Genomic DNA, 12,845 nt, shown 5'->3' on the forward strand with positions numbered 1-12,845 from the left:
ATATAAAAGAAAATCGAGAACTTAAAAACGATTGGAATAAAATTTGAAACGGCATTAAAAAGAAAATAATAAAACGAAACGATTATTGAATTTGTCAAAATATTTAAGATTAAGAAAAACGGTCTGTTACATTTCCCTATGAGAATGTTGATTGAAGTTTGATTAAATTAAGGTTGACCTATAACTATGTGAAATAGATAACGAGGAGTCTTGTTTGAACTTATGTGTACTTAGATGAATGACTCTGATAGTAAGAAAATGTAGAACCACGGATCGGCATGTGATCCGACACGTAGAAATGTAGGGTTAGACAGGGGGATCGAGAGAGTCCCATCTTGTAGAAGCTCGAGCATAAAAATGGTAGAGTGACGGCTCCCATGCATCACAGTTAGAGTTTGGAATATGTTCCTCCTCTAGCCAGACTCTTACATATATTAGAAAGTCATTATTATGTGTGTTGTGCAAATGTGATTTTGGATCTAATTAAGTAGATCTATTAGATGAACCTTATGGTTACCAAGTATAGGTGACTATTGCAAGATATTTAGTTACATTCATGTGATGAATGTGAAAATTTGTTGAAAGTATTCGAGAACTGAATATGAGGAACGAGAACTGAGGAACTTAAAATCTAGTTTTGAAATGTACTTTGCATATCTTATGAATATATTATGATTTTCATAGTATTACATTGTTGAGGAGTTTATAGTTGGTGTTAGGCGCTGATTCCGATTCAAACGGCTGTCATCCGTATCATCGATGGTAGTATTTTGCAGGAAAGTTTAGCTTCAAGTTTCGATCCAGGCCACAACATTTATTTTCTTTATCAAGGATTTAGCTGCATTTTATTTTACTTATTGGTGACGTTGATGTTCATGGTGTATTTATGCCTTTATTATAGTTTGAGAAAACAATATGTGTTACTTTCTCAATTGTAATATTTTAAACTTTTGTTTTTAAACGATTTTAAATTTTGATAGATTTTAGCAAATTGGAATTTAAGATTTTCATATTATTTACTGTAAACATAATTATTAGTGTGATTTATATACGGGGACTGTTGCGGTTGTCACAGCTTAATTATAACTTATAATCTTAAACGAGTTCATTGTAACCTTAAAGGGATCAATTATAATCTTAAAGTGGTCAATTCTGACTTTCAAGTTAAAAATTATAAATGATCAGTTATAACCTTAAAGGGATATGCAAAAGACGTCTAACTCCTACAACCACAAGGAAAGACTAATTTGGGGGGTAATTTCCCATAAAAGTCCCTAAACGCTCAAGTCAGTGCAGGAACGAAAAATTGAATAGTTGTAATAATAATAAAGGTATTTTTTTTAAAATAGATGGAAAGTAAAATGTATATCAAATCACCTCCTTCTAGTTTGAGAGGGAGGGGTGTTTATAATAGAAAAATCATAGGGAGAATGATGGGAAGGTAGTAAGGTTGTAGTTAAGATGGCGTGTTAATGGGTAGTTAGTATTTTGATCACTTATAGGATTTTAAATCTTCTTTCTAGATTTGTGGTTTTGACCCTTTTCTTGTTGTAATGAATGTTGACTTGAATTTATGTGGTCCATAACATTAGCCCCACGTGTAAAAAGTGATAGAGGAAGAAATTTAATGTACCGAGCGCATTAATCTTTATGCGGAAAATAATCAAACTTGTAGTGTGGATCAATAAAATATTCAAAAAAACCCTAGAATTAGGTTCCTATAAGATAATACATAAACACTTAAGCCTCGGTGGGTCCATGCTTGGTGCAAGCCCTGTAAAAATTGGTTGCTGAATTTCAGATCTATATTAGATGATGAAAATGTAGCCTCGAGTTCGCATTAGAGTTTGATCTTTGACCTTTTTAAGCTAGAAAAGGAATGTCTTAATTTATCCAACCTTCTTCTAGCTAAGAAGATTACCTTCCATAGCTTAACCCTCACCCACAATCATCCGAAGCTCATGTTCAACATTTTTTAGATGACTTATATGCTCATTTCTCGGCTGGCCTATCAGCTTTGTTCTCGGTTTACGTGCTGCTTTTTGTAAATGACTTGATTAAAATGTAAATGTATGGCCTTCAAGCCACTATTGATTATTCGGACTTGGAGCCACATATGATGATTCGATCTTTGAGCCACTATTTCGGTTCATTTATTTTAATTTCGCAATAATTAATCACCCGAGACTTTAGATAAAGAATTGTGCTAGGTGAATCCATTGAAAGTCACTTGATATCAGTGTATTGATTAGATTTGCCCAGCCGTCAATCTCCCGAGACTTTGGATAAAGAATCATGTTAGGTGAATCCATGTCACCTATAATGAATTACCCAAATGTCCTCTAATATTTCTATATATACTCCTTGATGTGATATTTTGGCCTCACCTAAGAATACCTAATTTTCTTCCTCACGCAAATCTTTTCCAAAAACCCTAATTTCAATTATGTCTCTTGTCCTCATCAGGTCTTCATATTTTTCGTCTTTACTCAAATCATCATTTATTTTTCATTCCCGGATTGACTTGAGCATCGAAGAGGCATTTCTAGAAACCACTTCCAGACAAGGCTAACTTTGCTGCTGTAGGATTTGAAGATACTTCTCGAATAGGATTCTAGACACTTGGTAAATCAATTGTCGTCTTCCACATGGATCCTCTTCATTAAAGGTATTCCAAGAGTTTTTCCAGTCTTTATATTCCTAGTTTCGAACCGAAATAGGACCAATTGGGCTACTAGTCTCACATAGAGGTGTTCAATGGGCCAGATACGGGCCAGGTCAAGCTAAAGCAAATATGTGCTGGAATAATTCTCACCAAAGTTAACATCAACTTATTCCTTAATATAAGTATTGTATACCTACCACAAGAAAATATGTTTTTTTAAATTTTTTTGGAATAATATATTTTTGAATTTAAAAGCTATATTATAAGATTTCCCATTATCATTTCTTAGAATATATATTTGCTTTTTTATGTTGAAGTATTTTCTAATTATTTTGAGAATGACAAAGAATTATTATGATAACATTGTTGGAAGATAACTCATATTTGCCTTAAAAAGTAAGAGAGCTTTAATTAATACTTATATTAACAACCTAATTTTTTTCATTAAATGCAATCTATATTCTAAAACCCTCTATCTATTTTATCTGAAATATTATAATTTTATACTGATAAAATGTAATTGCATCTCTAATTAAAATTTATATTTATATATACGAACAACTTCGTGCATTGCACGAGTTTCTAAACTAGTTTGTAATAATTAAAATGTAGAAACGTTAATATTCCCCTCTGGCATTTTCATTGTTAATATATGTTGTTTGTATTCGTGTTTTGTGATAAGTAAAACGCTAAGTCTTGTATGCAACAGTTGCATAGGTGCAACCACCCATAAATGGGCCAAATAGTTCGCGGCCTAATTTTTTTAAACTGTTTAATACTTTTATACAAGATTTAAAAGATCAAATTCAATATTTAAAAAACCAAACCTAAGAATTTAAAAACCAAAACCAAGACTTAAGTCGATTTGGTTTTAATTCTGAAATTTGATATTATAAATTTTATTAAAAAAAATTTCAATTCCAAGTTTCAAAAGACCAATTAAGGCCAATTTATCTTGAATTTGACCTTTTAAGTCTCAAATTTTAATTGAAAAAGAATTATATATAAAAAAATTTTAAAAAATTACTAATTGAATCTTTATTGAGATTAAAATTAACAATTTAAATATTGAAATTAACATTTTAAATTTTAAAATTGACACTTTAAGATTTAGTAAACAACTAGTCTCTTGAGAGACGTCTCTTTGAGAGACATATCTTAAGCCCAGCTCTTTAAAGATTAATGTCTACTTACCGTATTATTAATATCAATTTACATTATCTTTAATGTTTACTTACTGTATTCTTAATACCTACTTTTAATATTTTAAATGTCTACTTACATCATTAATACTTACTTACGATATTTTAAAACATATATAATGAACCGGCTCAATTAAAGCTGTCTCACACGTCTCTCACAAGAATTTGTGTTTAGTAAAGGACGAGGCTGCACAAGTAAAACATCAATGTTGGGCCGAGACAAAACCCGTCCACACAACCTTTTGCTTCGATTCAATTTCGCTTCCATCTTTCCTCAAGAAACCTAGTCCACAATCAATTCCCAAATTAACAGTGACACTTATTTCCGTAACCCACCATTTTCTGAACCACTTTTCAATTCCATACCTTCATTATTACCATTTCCAAACACATATCTCATCAATCATTCATGGAAGTTCATATTATTTTTTATACAAAATCCTAAATTTAAACAAAACCCTCCCATTTCTGGGTGAAATTTTGAATTTTGAATTTCAAAATGTCATTGAGGATAAAAGCCGTGGTGGATAGGTTTGTGCAAGAGTTAAAAGAAGCTTTAGAAGCTGATATACAAGATCGAATAATGAAGGAGAGAGAAATGCAGAGTTATATTGAAGAACGGGAAAGGGAAGTTGCTGAACGTGAAGCTGCTTGGAAAGCTGAACTTTCTCGTCGTGAGGTAGACTACATAATCATCTTTTTGATTATAACTTTTAAGATGTTTTTATTGATTGGGTATTTCTATTTTTGGGAATTTGATTTGTTTCGTGAATAAAAGTTTGATTCATTGTTTCTTAACATGGAGAATTTGGTGAAATGATTTATTTTTATTTTTATGATATGTTTTTTCTGATTGTAATGTCGACTGTGTTGTGCGTGGGTTGAATTGAATTATTTGGGGTTATTTCTCTTTTTGTTTTTGGGTTGGGTATTTCTAATTTTGGGAGTTTGATATGTAATATGTTATGAAGCTTTTGTCAGATTTTTTTGAGTGATGATTATTATGTAAGTTGGGATGGATTGAATTGAATTATTTTGGGTTATTTTCTTTGTTGTTACTGGAAAGGTTAATCCTAATTGTAATAGATTAGTTTTTGCTTTGCTAAAAGTTGTGGCTTATGGCTGTTTGAAATTTGTATATTGTTGAAGGGATGTAATTAGCTGAAAATAACAGTAACTTGTGGCTTTTGAGAATGCTATTAGTATGATAGCAAGTTTTGTGATACTAGTTAAGGGTAGTTGGTTTTGTTCATAAAAAGATGTAGATTTTGAAAATTGTAACCCACAATCTAGAATCATTGATCTTTGTGCCGAAAATATTTATGGAAATTTATTCGGACACTAATATTTAGTGCTAGATTGCTAGTCATTGTTAATAAGATGGATATTGCTGCATTCAAATGCTGAAGTTTGGGAGATTTTAGAAATGGATATCAGCCCAAAAGGGCCTATGGTGTCTTTATTTGGTGAAACTTATTGCTTTTTCTATCACCCATGTTTGTTTAAGTTTGCCATAATGCTTAAAGTGGAAGCCTAACCTCAACCGTAACTGTCTTTTCCTGAAAAACTTTAAGCATGTAAATGATATCCTTTAGGATTCGCCATCATTGAGAAGTAAAATACATTAGATGCGCCCTTATAACAAGGGTAAGGTTGCATAAATTCGACCCCCAAGTGGGGGCATTTAATGACATTAGGTAATTGAATGTTGTAGAATTATTTGATTTAGAACTCCCACCATTGATAGGATATTAGTGTTCACTAAGAAGTGAATGAGCTCTATAGTTTAGAAGTGTAGCAGACACCTTGCTGACTTTTGTTCGATACTTGAATGTGTTGGTTCTTGATACAACTACTCTTGTGAGAGACCGTCTCTCAGAGAGACGATCTCAAACCATGAAGCTCACGTCCACGTAATTGGGCTATTTAGCCCATATATGTAATGTGTCTCTTGGAAAGACCGTCTCTCATAACAATTTTTGTTCTTGATAATATGAAGCTAAGTCGGCTTCATTGTTTAGTTTCTTTATTGTAAAACTTTACATAATGGAAGTTGGGGATGTGGTCATGATTCATGCTTTGGTCTTGCAGGCTGAAATTGCTCGCCAAGAAGCAAGACTGAAGATGGAAAGAGAAAATCTAGAAAAAGAGAAAAGTGTACTCATGGGAACTGCATCAAATCAAGATAACCAAGACGGAGCACTTGAAATCACTGTCAGTGGAGAAAAATACAGATGTCTGCGATTCTCAAAGGCTAAGAAATGACTGCCTCGTTGAAATTGACGTGTTTTGGTGCTAATCCTGATCTCTGGTTAGATTTCTTATTGAACTCTTGGTAGAGCAAGCTTCTATCATCTCATATATGTTCGTGTACATGGCAGCACATTGTTGCAAGGGAAACTTCAACAGTTCATAGAAGTATAAATCTCTCTGCCATTAGGTATGATTCAGCAATTGAACAAAGGGTTGCAGTTAGTGAAAATAAACCTATTCAAATTTGTTTCCTCGTCGAGGTTATTGATTAATATACTCTTTAGTTTTTTGCCATCAGCAATTCGGGTTTATATGTTATTCTGCTTTCATTTTCTCACTTGTTAGCTGCTAAGCAATCAGCTCCCTCATATTTTCTGGATTTAGCATATCAAATTGTCCATATGGTCAAGAGTAGGAGAAAAGCAAGGGTATTTAGCTTGTTTAAAACATTCTATGACTGATTTGTCTAATTTCTTCAACAATTTTGTTTGTCTTTTCAGGAATTTGTATTTTAAATCAGTTCATTTAGAACACTAGCTTAAGACTGGTAGTTTCTATGAAGCCAAAAAAAACAAGATCAAAATGAACTTATACTTTATGCTCTAATTAAATTTTGCTAACACATTGAAGAGAAATTTGCAAATAACATTCTTTAAGTTTAGGGTTTTTGCGAATTACAATATTAAAGTTTGTTTTTTGCGAATTACAGCCTCTAAATTATGAAAGTCTACATCTTTCAGGCCAAGTGACTGTAGATTAACTCAAATAACCTTTAACCAACCTAGATGATTGTTGACCATTCATAATCACCTTTGACTTTTGTTGACCATCAATAATTACCTTTAACTTTTCTAATTACCAATAGTATCCTTATGTGTAAGCACTTTAGCGTCGTTTTTACCTATCGTAACGATATTTTCTCAAAAAACGGATGTCACGATTATCCTTATTTTACACTATGAGTTAGTAGATTATTGATACAATTATAACTTTTTGATATAGGTCTATATTTACTCAAATTAAATTACCAATATTACACCTTTTAATAAATAAATAATTTCTATTACTTTGATAAATTAGAAAATAGTTAATAATTAGCTTATAAAAATTATACAAAAAGTTATAGAAATAATATAATACTTTTATTACCCCATTTAAACTTATAAAAGTCATGTATAATATTTTATTATTTTGTATAGGCATTTTATCGATAAATAAAATACAATCGGTTTAAAATTATTAAAGTTAGAATAAAATAATATAAAAATTCTACGATGTTCCTGAAACTATATTAAGAGATATAAAATTTTAAATAACCATTAAAAATTACTTGGGGTATTTTTAATAATTAATGTCATTATTTTAATGATAAAACAAATAGAATTTATTTAAGTCCAAATATAGTCACGAAAATCCATATAAATTTTTTTAACATGCATCTATTATTTATATAAGTGTCTGAAAAATGTTTCATTTCCAAAAGACGTCATGTAATATTTATTTTATATTTTATCGTTTTTTTAACTTACCGATTGTTAATTACAGAGTAAAATTTATTAAGGTTCTTAAGTGATAGAACTCACAAGTCTTGAGCTTCTTCAATGACGGTGACATTTGGACCCCTTTGGATCTTGGAAAACACCTCAAGACCTTCTGGACTTTTTCTACATTAGTAAAAGTTTTACCAAGGGAATTCAAACTGCTAGTAATTAATGTAAAACGAGTAAACATTTCATTTATATTCTCATCGTTTTTCATCTTGAACATTTCGTATTGATGCATGAGAATGCTGATCTTTGTCTCCTTTACTTGACTTTTTCCTTTATATGTCACAACCAACATATCCCATATTTCCTTAGCACTTGTGCATGATAAAGCTCTATTGAACTCGGTACCATTTAAAGCACAACATAATTTATTCATTGCTCTATAGTTTTTGGATACGGATTCCAAATCACTTTGTGAGTATTCAGATTCGAATTTTACCACATCATTTCCTTGATCGTCCTTTTCATTGGTACATTAGGTCCTTTAGTTATGATGTCTCAAAGTTCCATATCTTGATCAATCACAAACATTTTCATCACAGTTCTCCAATGAGAGAAATTTGTTTCACAAAACAAAGGAGGCCTAGAGCACGAACGACCTTGAGCAAACAACCCTTCTCCTATCGGATCCATCACAAGATATTAATCTTTATATGTGAAACAAAGCTCTGATACCAATTGAAAGTTGATAGGAGATCGAATACTCTCTAGACGGGGGTGAATAGAGACTATGCCCGTTTAAAATTTTTTCCTGAAAGGTTAGCTCAAGAGCTTGGGTGACCTTTCAAAACTGTTTTCTGGAACACTTTTAGGTCGATTGGTAAATCTATAACGTATGTTCGAAAATGAACTTAAACAATAACAAACGATATGTTAACGAGGTACGGCTCTAAACAACCTACTCCCCTCCTATGGGTTCTCTTCCAACCTGTAGGATTCAACGCCTTTAATTAATGAACTTTAAGACAACATAGAAGATCTCTCTATCTTCTTTCACCACGTTCTTCCCCTTGAAGAACGTCTTACAAGTTCACTTAATAAAAGCACAAATCCCAATCTCACAATAGAGATTACAAGTTGAATACTTTAAAAAGTATTCCAAGGTTTGGCCCATTTAATAATGAAAATCTAACTCTTTTTAACACTAAATCCTATTACAAATATAAGAGTTAGATGAACTAAGAATTACAATATGTTTTGAACGTTTAGTGAATGATAGATCTTAATTCAAGAAGAGAGAAAATTTTAAGAAAATGCTGCAATCTTAATCCTTGAATGAAGCCTTATATTTATATATGTCACGCCTCAACATATCCTTGTAGAGCAAGAAAGCTTCATCCCTCAATTTCGTTGACCTAGTTAATCTGCGCCCGTCTTCAAGATCTTTAACTTAAACTCAAACTGACATTGCACTGAAAGCTCATATAATTACGTCATTGTGTGTTGTATTTTGTTAATAACAACCATTTCCATGCTGCCACGATAGAACTTATACAAGATATTGAAACTTCAGCAAAAACCAGATAATACAACGTGTAAAAACTTTTTCAAATTTAATCCCTACTTTTAACATCAATTTAAATTGTCTTTTCCTATTTTTTGTGTCAATTTAAATTGTCATCTTATTTATAGGAAAGCCTATAATTAGTTTAGCTTAATAACTTATTTAATTTCAAATATTCAAATATAAACCGCGTAATAAGCTATTCAACGTGTAATACATTCGAACATTTAAATATCTTAAGCACACGTTTATTTCAAAACTCAAATTTAAAATACAAATATAATTTCAAATAATTCAACGTCTTGAACATTCATTTATTTAATTCAAATATAATCTTATCCAAAAGCTTAAATTTATATTCAAAATTTAAATATAACTTTATCTAAATTATCTTCAGTCATTTAATTTAATCTCAATTAAATATATTTCGGACTTAAATAATTTGTCAATTAATTATTTAATATTTAATATGATTTTGAACTTACTTAAACAACAAAATATAATTACTTAACTTATTGTTTAACTCAATATGTGTTTTGAATTATCATCATTTAAGAGAATTGAGTCTTCAATCTCCCCGTTTTTACCTATTATAACGATCATTTTTAAAAAAACGGACATCGTAGTTATCCTTATACGTTAACTTTTTCGAGAATCCAGTCGAAATAAGTACTAATTCGCCTATTTTTCGACACGTAGACTGAAAAAAGATATTTAAAACAATGTTAAATATCTTTTTCAGTCTACGTGTCGGAAAATAGACGAAATAGTACTTGTTTCGACTGAATTTCCGAAAAGTTACTCGACGAGGGTAATCATGACATCCATTTTTTAAAAAATATCGTTATGATGGGTAAAAATGACACTTAAGTGCTTAGACATAAGATTACTATTGGTAATTAGGAAAGTCAAAGGTGATTATGGATGGTCAACAAAACTCAAAGGTGATTAGCGATGGTAAATGGTAATTTAGGCTGGTCAATGATCATTTGGGTTGGACAACAGTCACTTGGCCTGAATGGTGTAGACTTTGATACTTTGGAGGCAGTAATTCGCTAAAAACAAACTTTAAGGTTATAATTTGCAAAAGTCATAAATTTGAAGGTTGTTATTTGCAAATTACTCCACATTGAATTATATTTCATGCCAAGCTATACAATATTGATAAGTATCTATTTATTTATTAATTTATTTATAATACTCCTAATGTAACAAATATTGTTCTCGCCAATAGTTACCAATTGTAACGAACTCTCTACTTAAACCTTATGTAATTGCCCCATCCTTAAGAATTAAACTTTTTTTAGTGGTTGATTGTTCTCCTCAACCAACCTTTTCTCCAAGATAAGCTCAGCAATAAGAGGAATTGAGTAGCAAAAACTACGTGTAATCAGGTATGGATATCTATGGCTTGGGAAAAAAGATCCATATAGGGATTAAGTTAGAAAACACGGATTAACTTTGTCGCCATTTACTCTCTTTTAATTTCGGTGACTTGGCGATAAAAGCCTTTTGTCACCAAATCTCTCTCTATTTTTTGCAACAGCTTTAGTGATAAAGGCTTTGTCGCCAAATCTTTCTCACCATGTTTATAGGTATAGTCTCATATCCCCATCTTATTGTCCCTCCAAACACAATATTTATCCCATCTTCCTTCTCTCTCCATCTTCCTACACTTAAACAACTATATATTTCTTCTCTTTCCCCAAACTCCCATAAACACAATATTAATCCCTTCATTAATGGAAGCTATTACCTTTCGTTCTCCATCCTTTAAAAAAGATACTTATCTTCTCTCTAGTTTCAAACTTTCTAAAAAATCTCCTTTATCTGAACTCAAATCTAAGCTTTTTCTTTTCATTCAACCCAAAACCCATTGATTTGAGGTATCCCTCTTCTTTCTAACAACAAAAAATTTGATGTTTTACTCTTTAAATTACCCAGAGCTCGAGATATTAAGGGTAAGGAAATGTATGATAAACTATTCAGAGATGATGATAAACTTAAAAAGTGTTTTAGATGTAGAGTTCATGTTCTTGAATGAGGGATTCAATTAGTACATTTTAAACTTAGTGGTGTTAATTCTACTATTAAGGTTGTTGGCCTCTTAAGGTTTTGATGATGACTTTACTTTTAAATAAACAAACATATTATTAGAGATTGTTTTGTAGGTACATATCCGATTTAATGAGAATCGTTGATGAAGCCTATGACTTGATTCGTGGAAGATGTACATGTCTCAAATATCCAAGAAGTTGGACAATTGCTCTGGAAGACAGTTTACTGTTCCTAGAGTTGAAGTTCTGACGAAAGTTGTAGATGGAGACAGTGTGCTGTTCCTCATGATACAGGTCTGAAGAAGACATTGACTGGAAATTACGAAAATTAAGTTTTCTGTTTTTAGTTAATGTAAAAGGTTAAAATTTAATTAGTTGCTTAATTAAATTTATTTATTAATTGGCAAAATATTTTTAATTCGCCTAAAAACATGGAGAAAATCAATTCCTTGTTTATCTCCTATAAACTCGGAATTCAAGAGACTTGTTCTCTTCTTTGAATTGGTCTCCTATAATTTAGGATCTTCCTTAACCCATGATGTTTTAACCGTGCATGTGTACAGCAGTTACATTCCACTCCTACCTTTAACTAACTTTCCATTTTCTTTGGGAGTAAGTAAGTTATGGAGAACGTGGGATATGTGCAACTCGTGGAGAACATGGGCTGAGTGCACTGCTTGCTGTTCCCCTTATAAAAGAGGGAAATTACGGTTCAGTGGGTATGGATGAATAAATGAATGTTGCATTGAGAGTGTCCATCTAAGGGAGATTTAATTGAGAAAAATATTCAAAGTTTTTTAATGCCAATTAATTCATAATATTTTTCTTGAGCAACTACTTAATTTTAATCTTAGTAGAGAATGGCCTTGTAAAGAGTATTTGAGTGTTTTGTTGTAATTAGACTTATGGGAAGTCTAAGGGAATAGAGAATAGAAACGTGAGAAGAGAAAGAGAAGGAGAGAAGAGAAGAGAAGAGAAGTGGGCCTAAGTAGAGAAGCTTTGAGTAAAGCATTTAGAGAATTGAGAAGCTTCAAGTGAAGCAAACATTGTTTTGTGTAATTGTAACTAATTGCCTAAACATAGTGAGAATTTTGAAATCCCGGGGGGTCGTGGTTTTTCCTTCTTATTAGGCCAAGAAGGTTTCCACGTAAAAATCCTTGTCTCCTTTTATTATTCTTTTCGTTTTTAAGTTTAAGTTTTTGTTCTATACTTATTATAATTCCGCAAAAATTAGAGGCAAAAATCTTAAATCTACAACACAACAATTCACCCCCCCCCCCCCTCTTGTTGCATTCGATCATCTATTAGCATTCCTACAAAGGTTATTTTTTATTTTATTTTTATTATAAATTTTGTAGATTAATCTTTGATTGAACAATAAATGTGTTAATTTTTTGTATATAGATTGATTATAGTGATGCAACTTTTGTGAAATATATAATTTAATGAATGCTTGATTATTTTAAAATTTTAATTTAATTATTTATTATTTAATGCTTGAGTTTTGAATGATATGTATAAAAATTAATTGAATATTTATTATCCTTATTGAATAATAATAATAAATATTCAATTATTATTTTTATAATAAGAGTTTGATTTGGTGTTATGCATGAC

At 31.1% G+C, this 12,845-nt stretch overlaps 1 protein-coding gene across 1 annotated transcript; it reads left to right on the forward strand.

Annotated features, from left to right (window-relative positions):
- Nucleotides 1–4,085: 4,085 nt before the first annotated feature.
- Nucleotides 4,086–6,602, forward strand: LOC130805200 (uncharacterized). The gene is made up of 2 exons (XM_057669865.1): nt 4,086–4,546; nt 5,959–6,602. Exons 1-2 carry the CDS (start codon nt 4,367–4,369, stop codon nt 6,130–6,132), a joined length of 354 nt encoding a protein of 117 aa, XP_057525848.1. The 5' UTR covers nt 4,086–4,366; the 3' UTR covers nt 6,133–6,602.
- Nucleotides 6,603–12,845: the final 6,243 nt, after the last annotated feature.

Source organism: Amaranthus tricolor, chromosome 2 (genome assembly GCF_026212465.1).
Source record: "Amaranthus tricolor cultivar Red isolate AtriRed21 chromosome 2, ASM2621246v1, whole genome shotgun sequence".
Classification (NCBI taxonomy): Eukaryota; Viridiplantae; Streptophyta; class Magnoliopsida; order Caryophyllales; family Amaranthaceae; genus Amaranthus; species Amaranthus tricolor.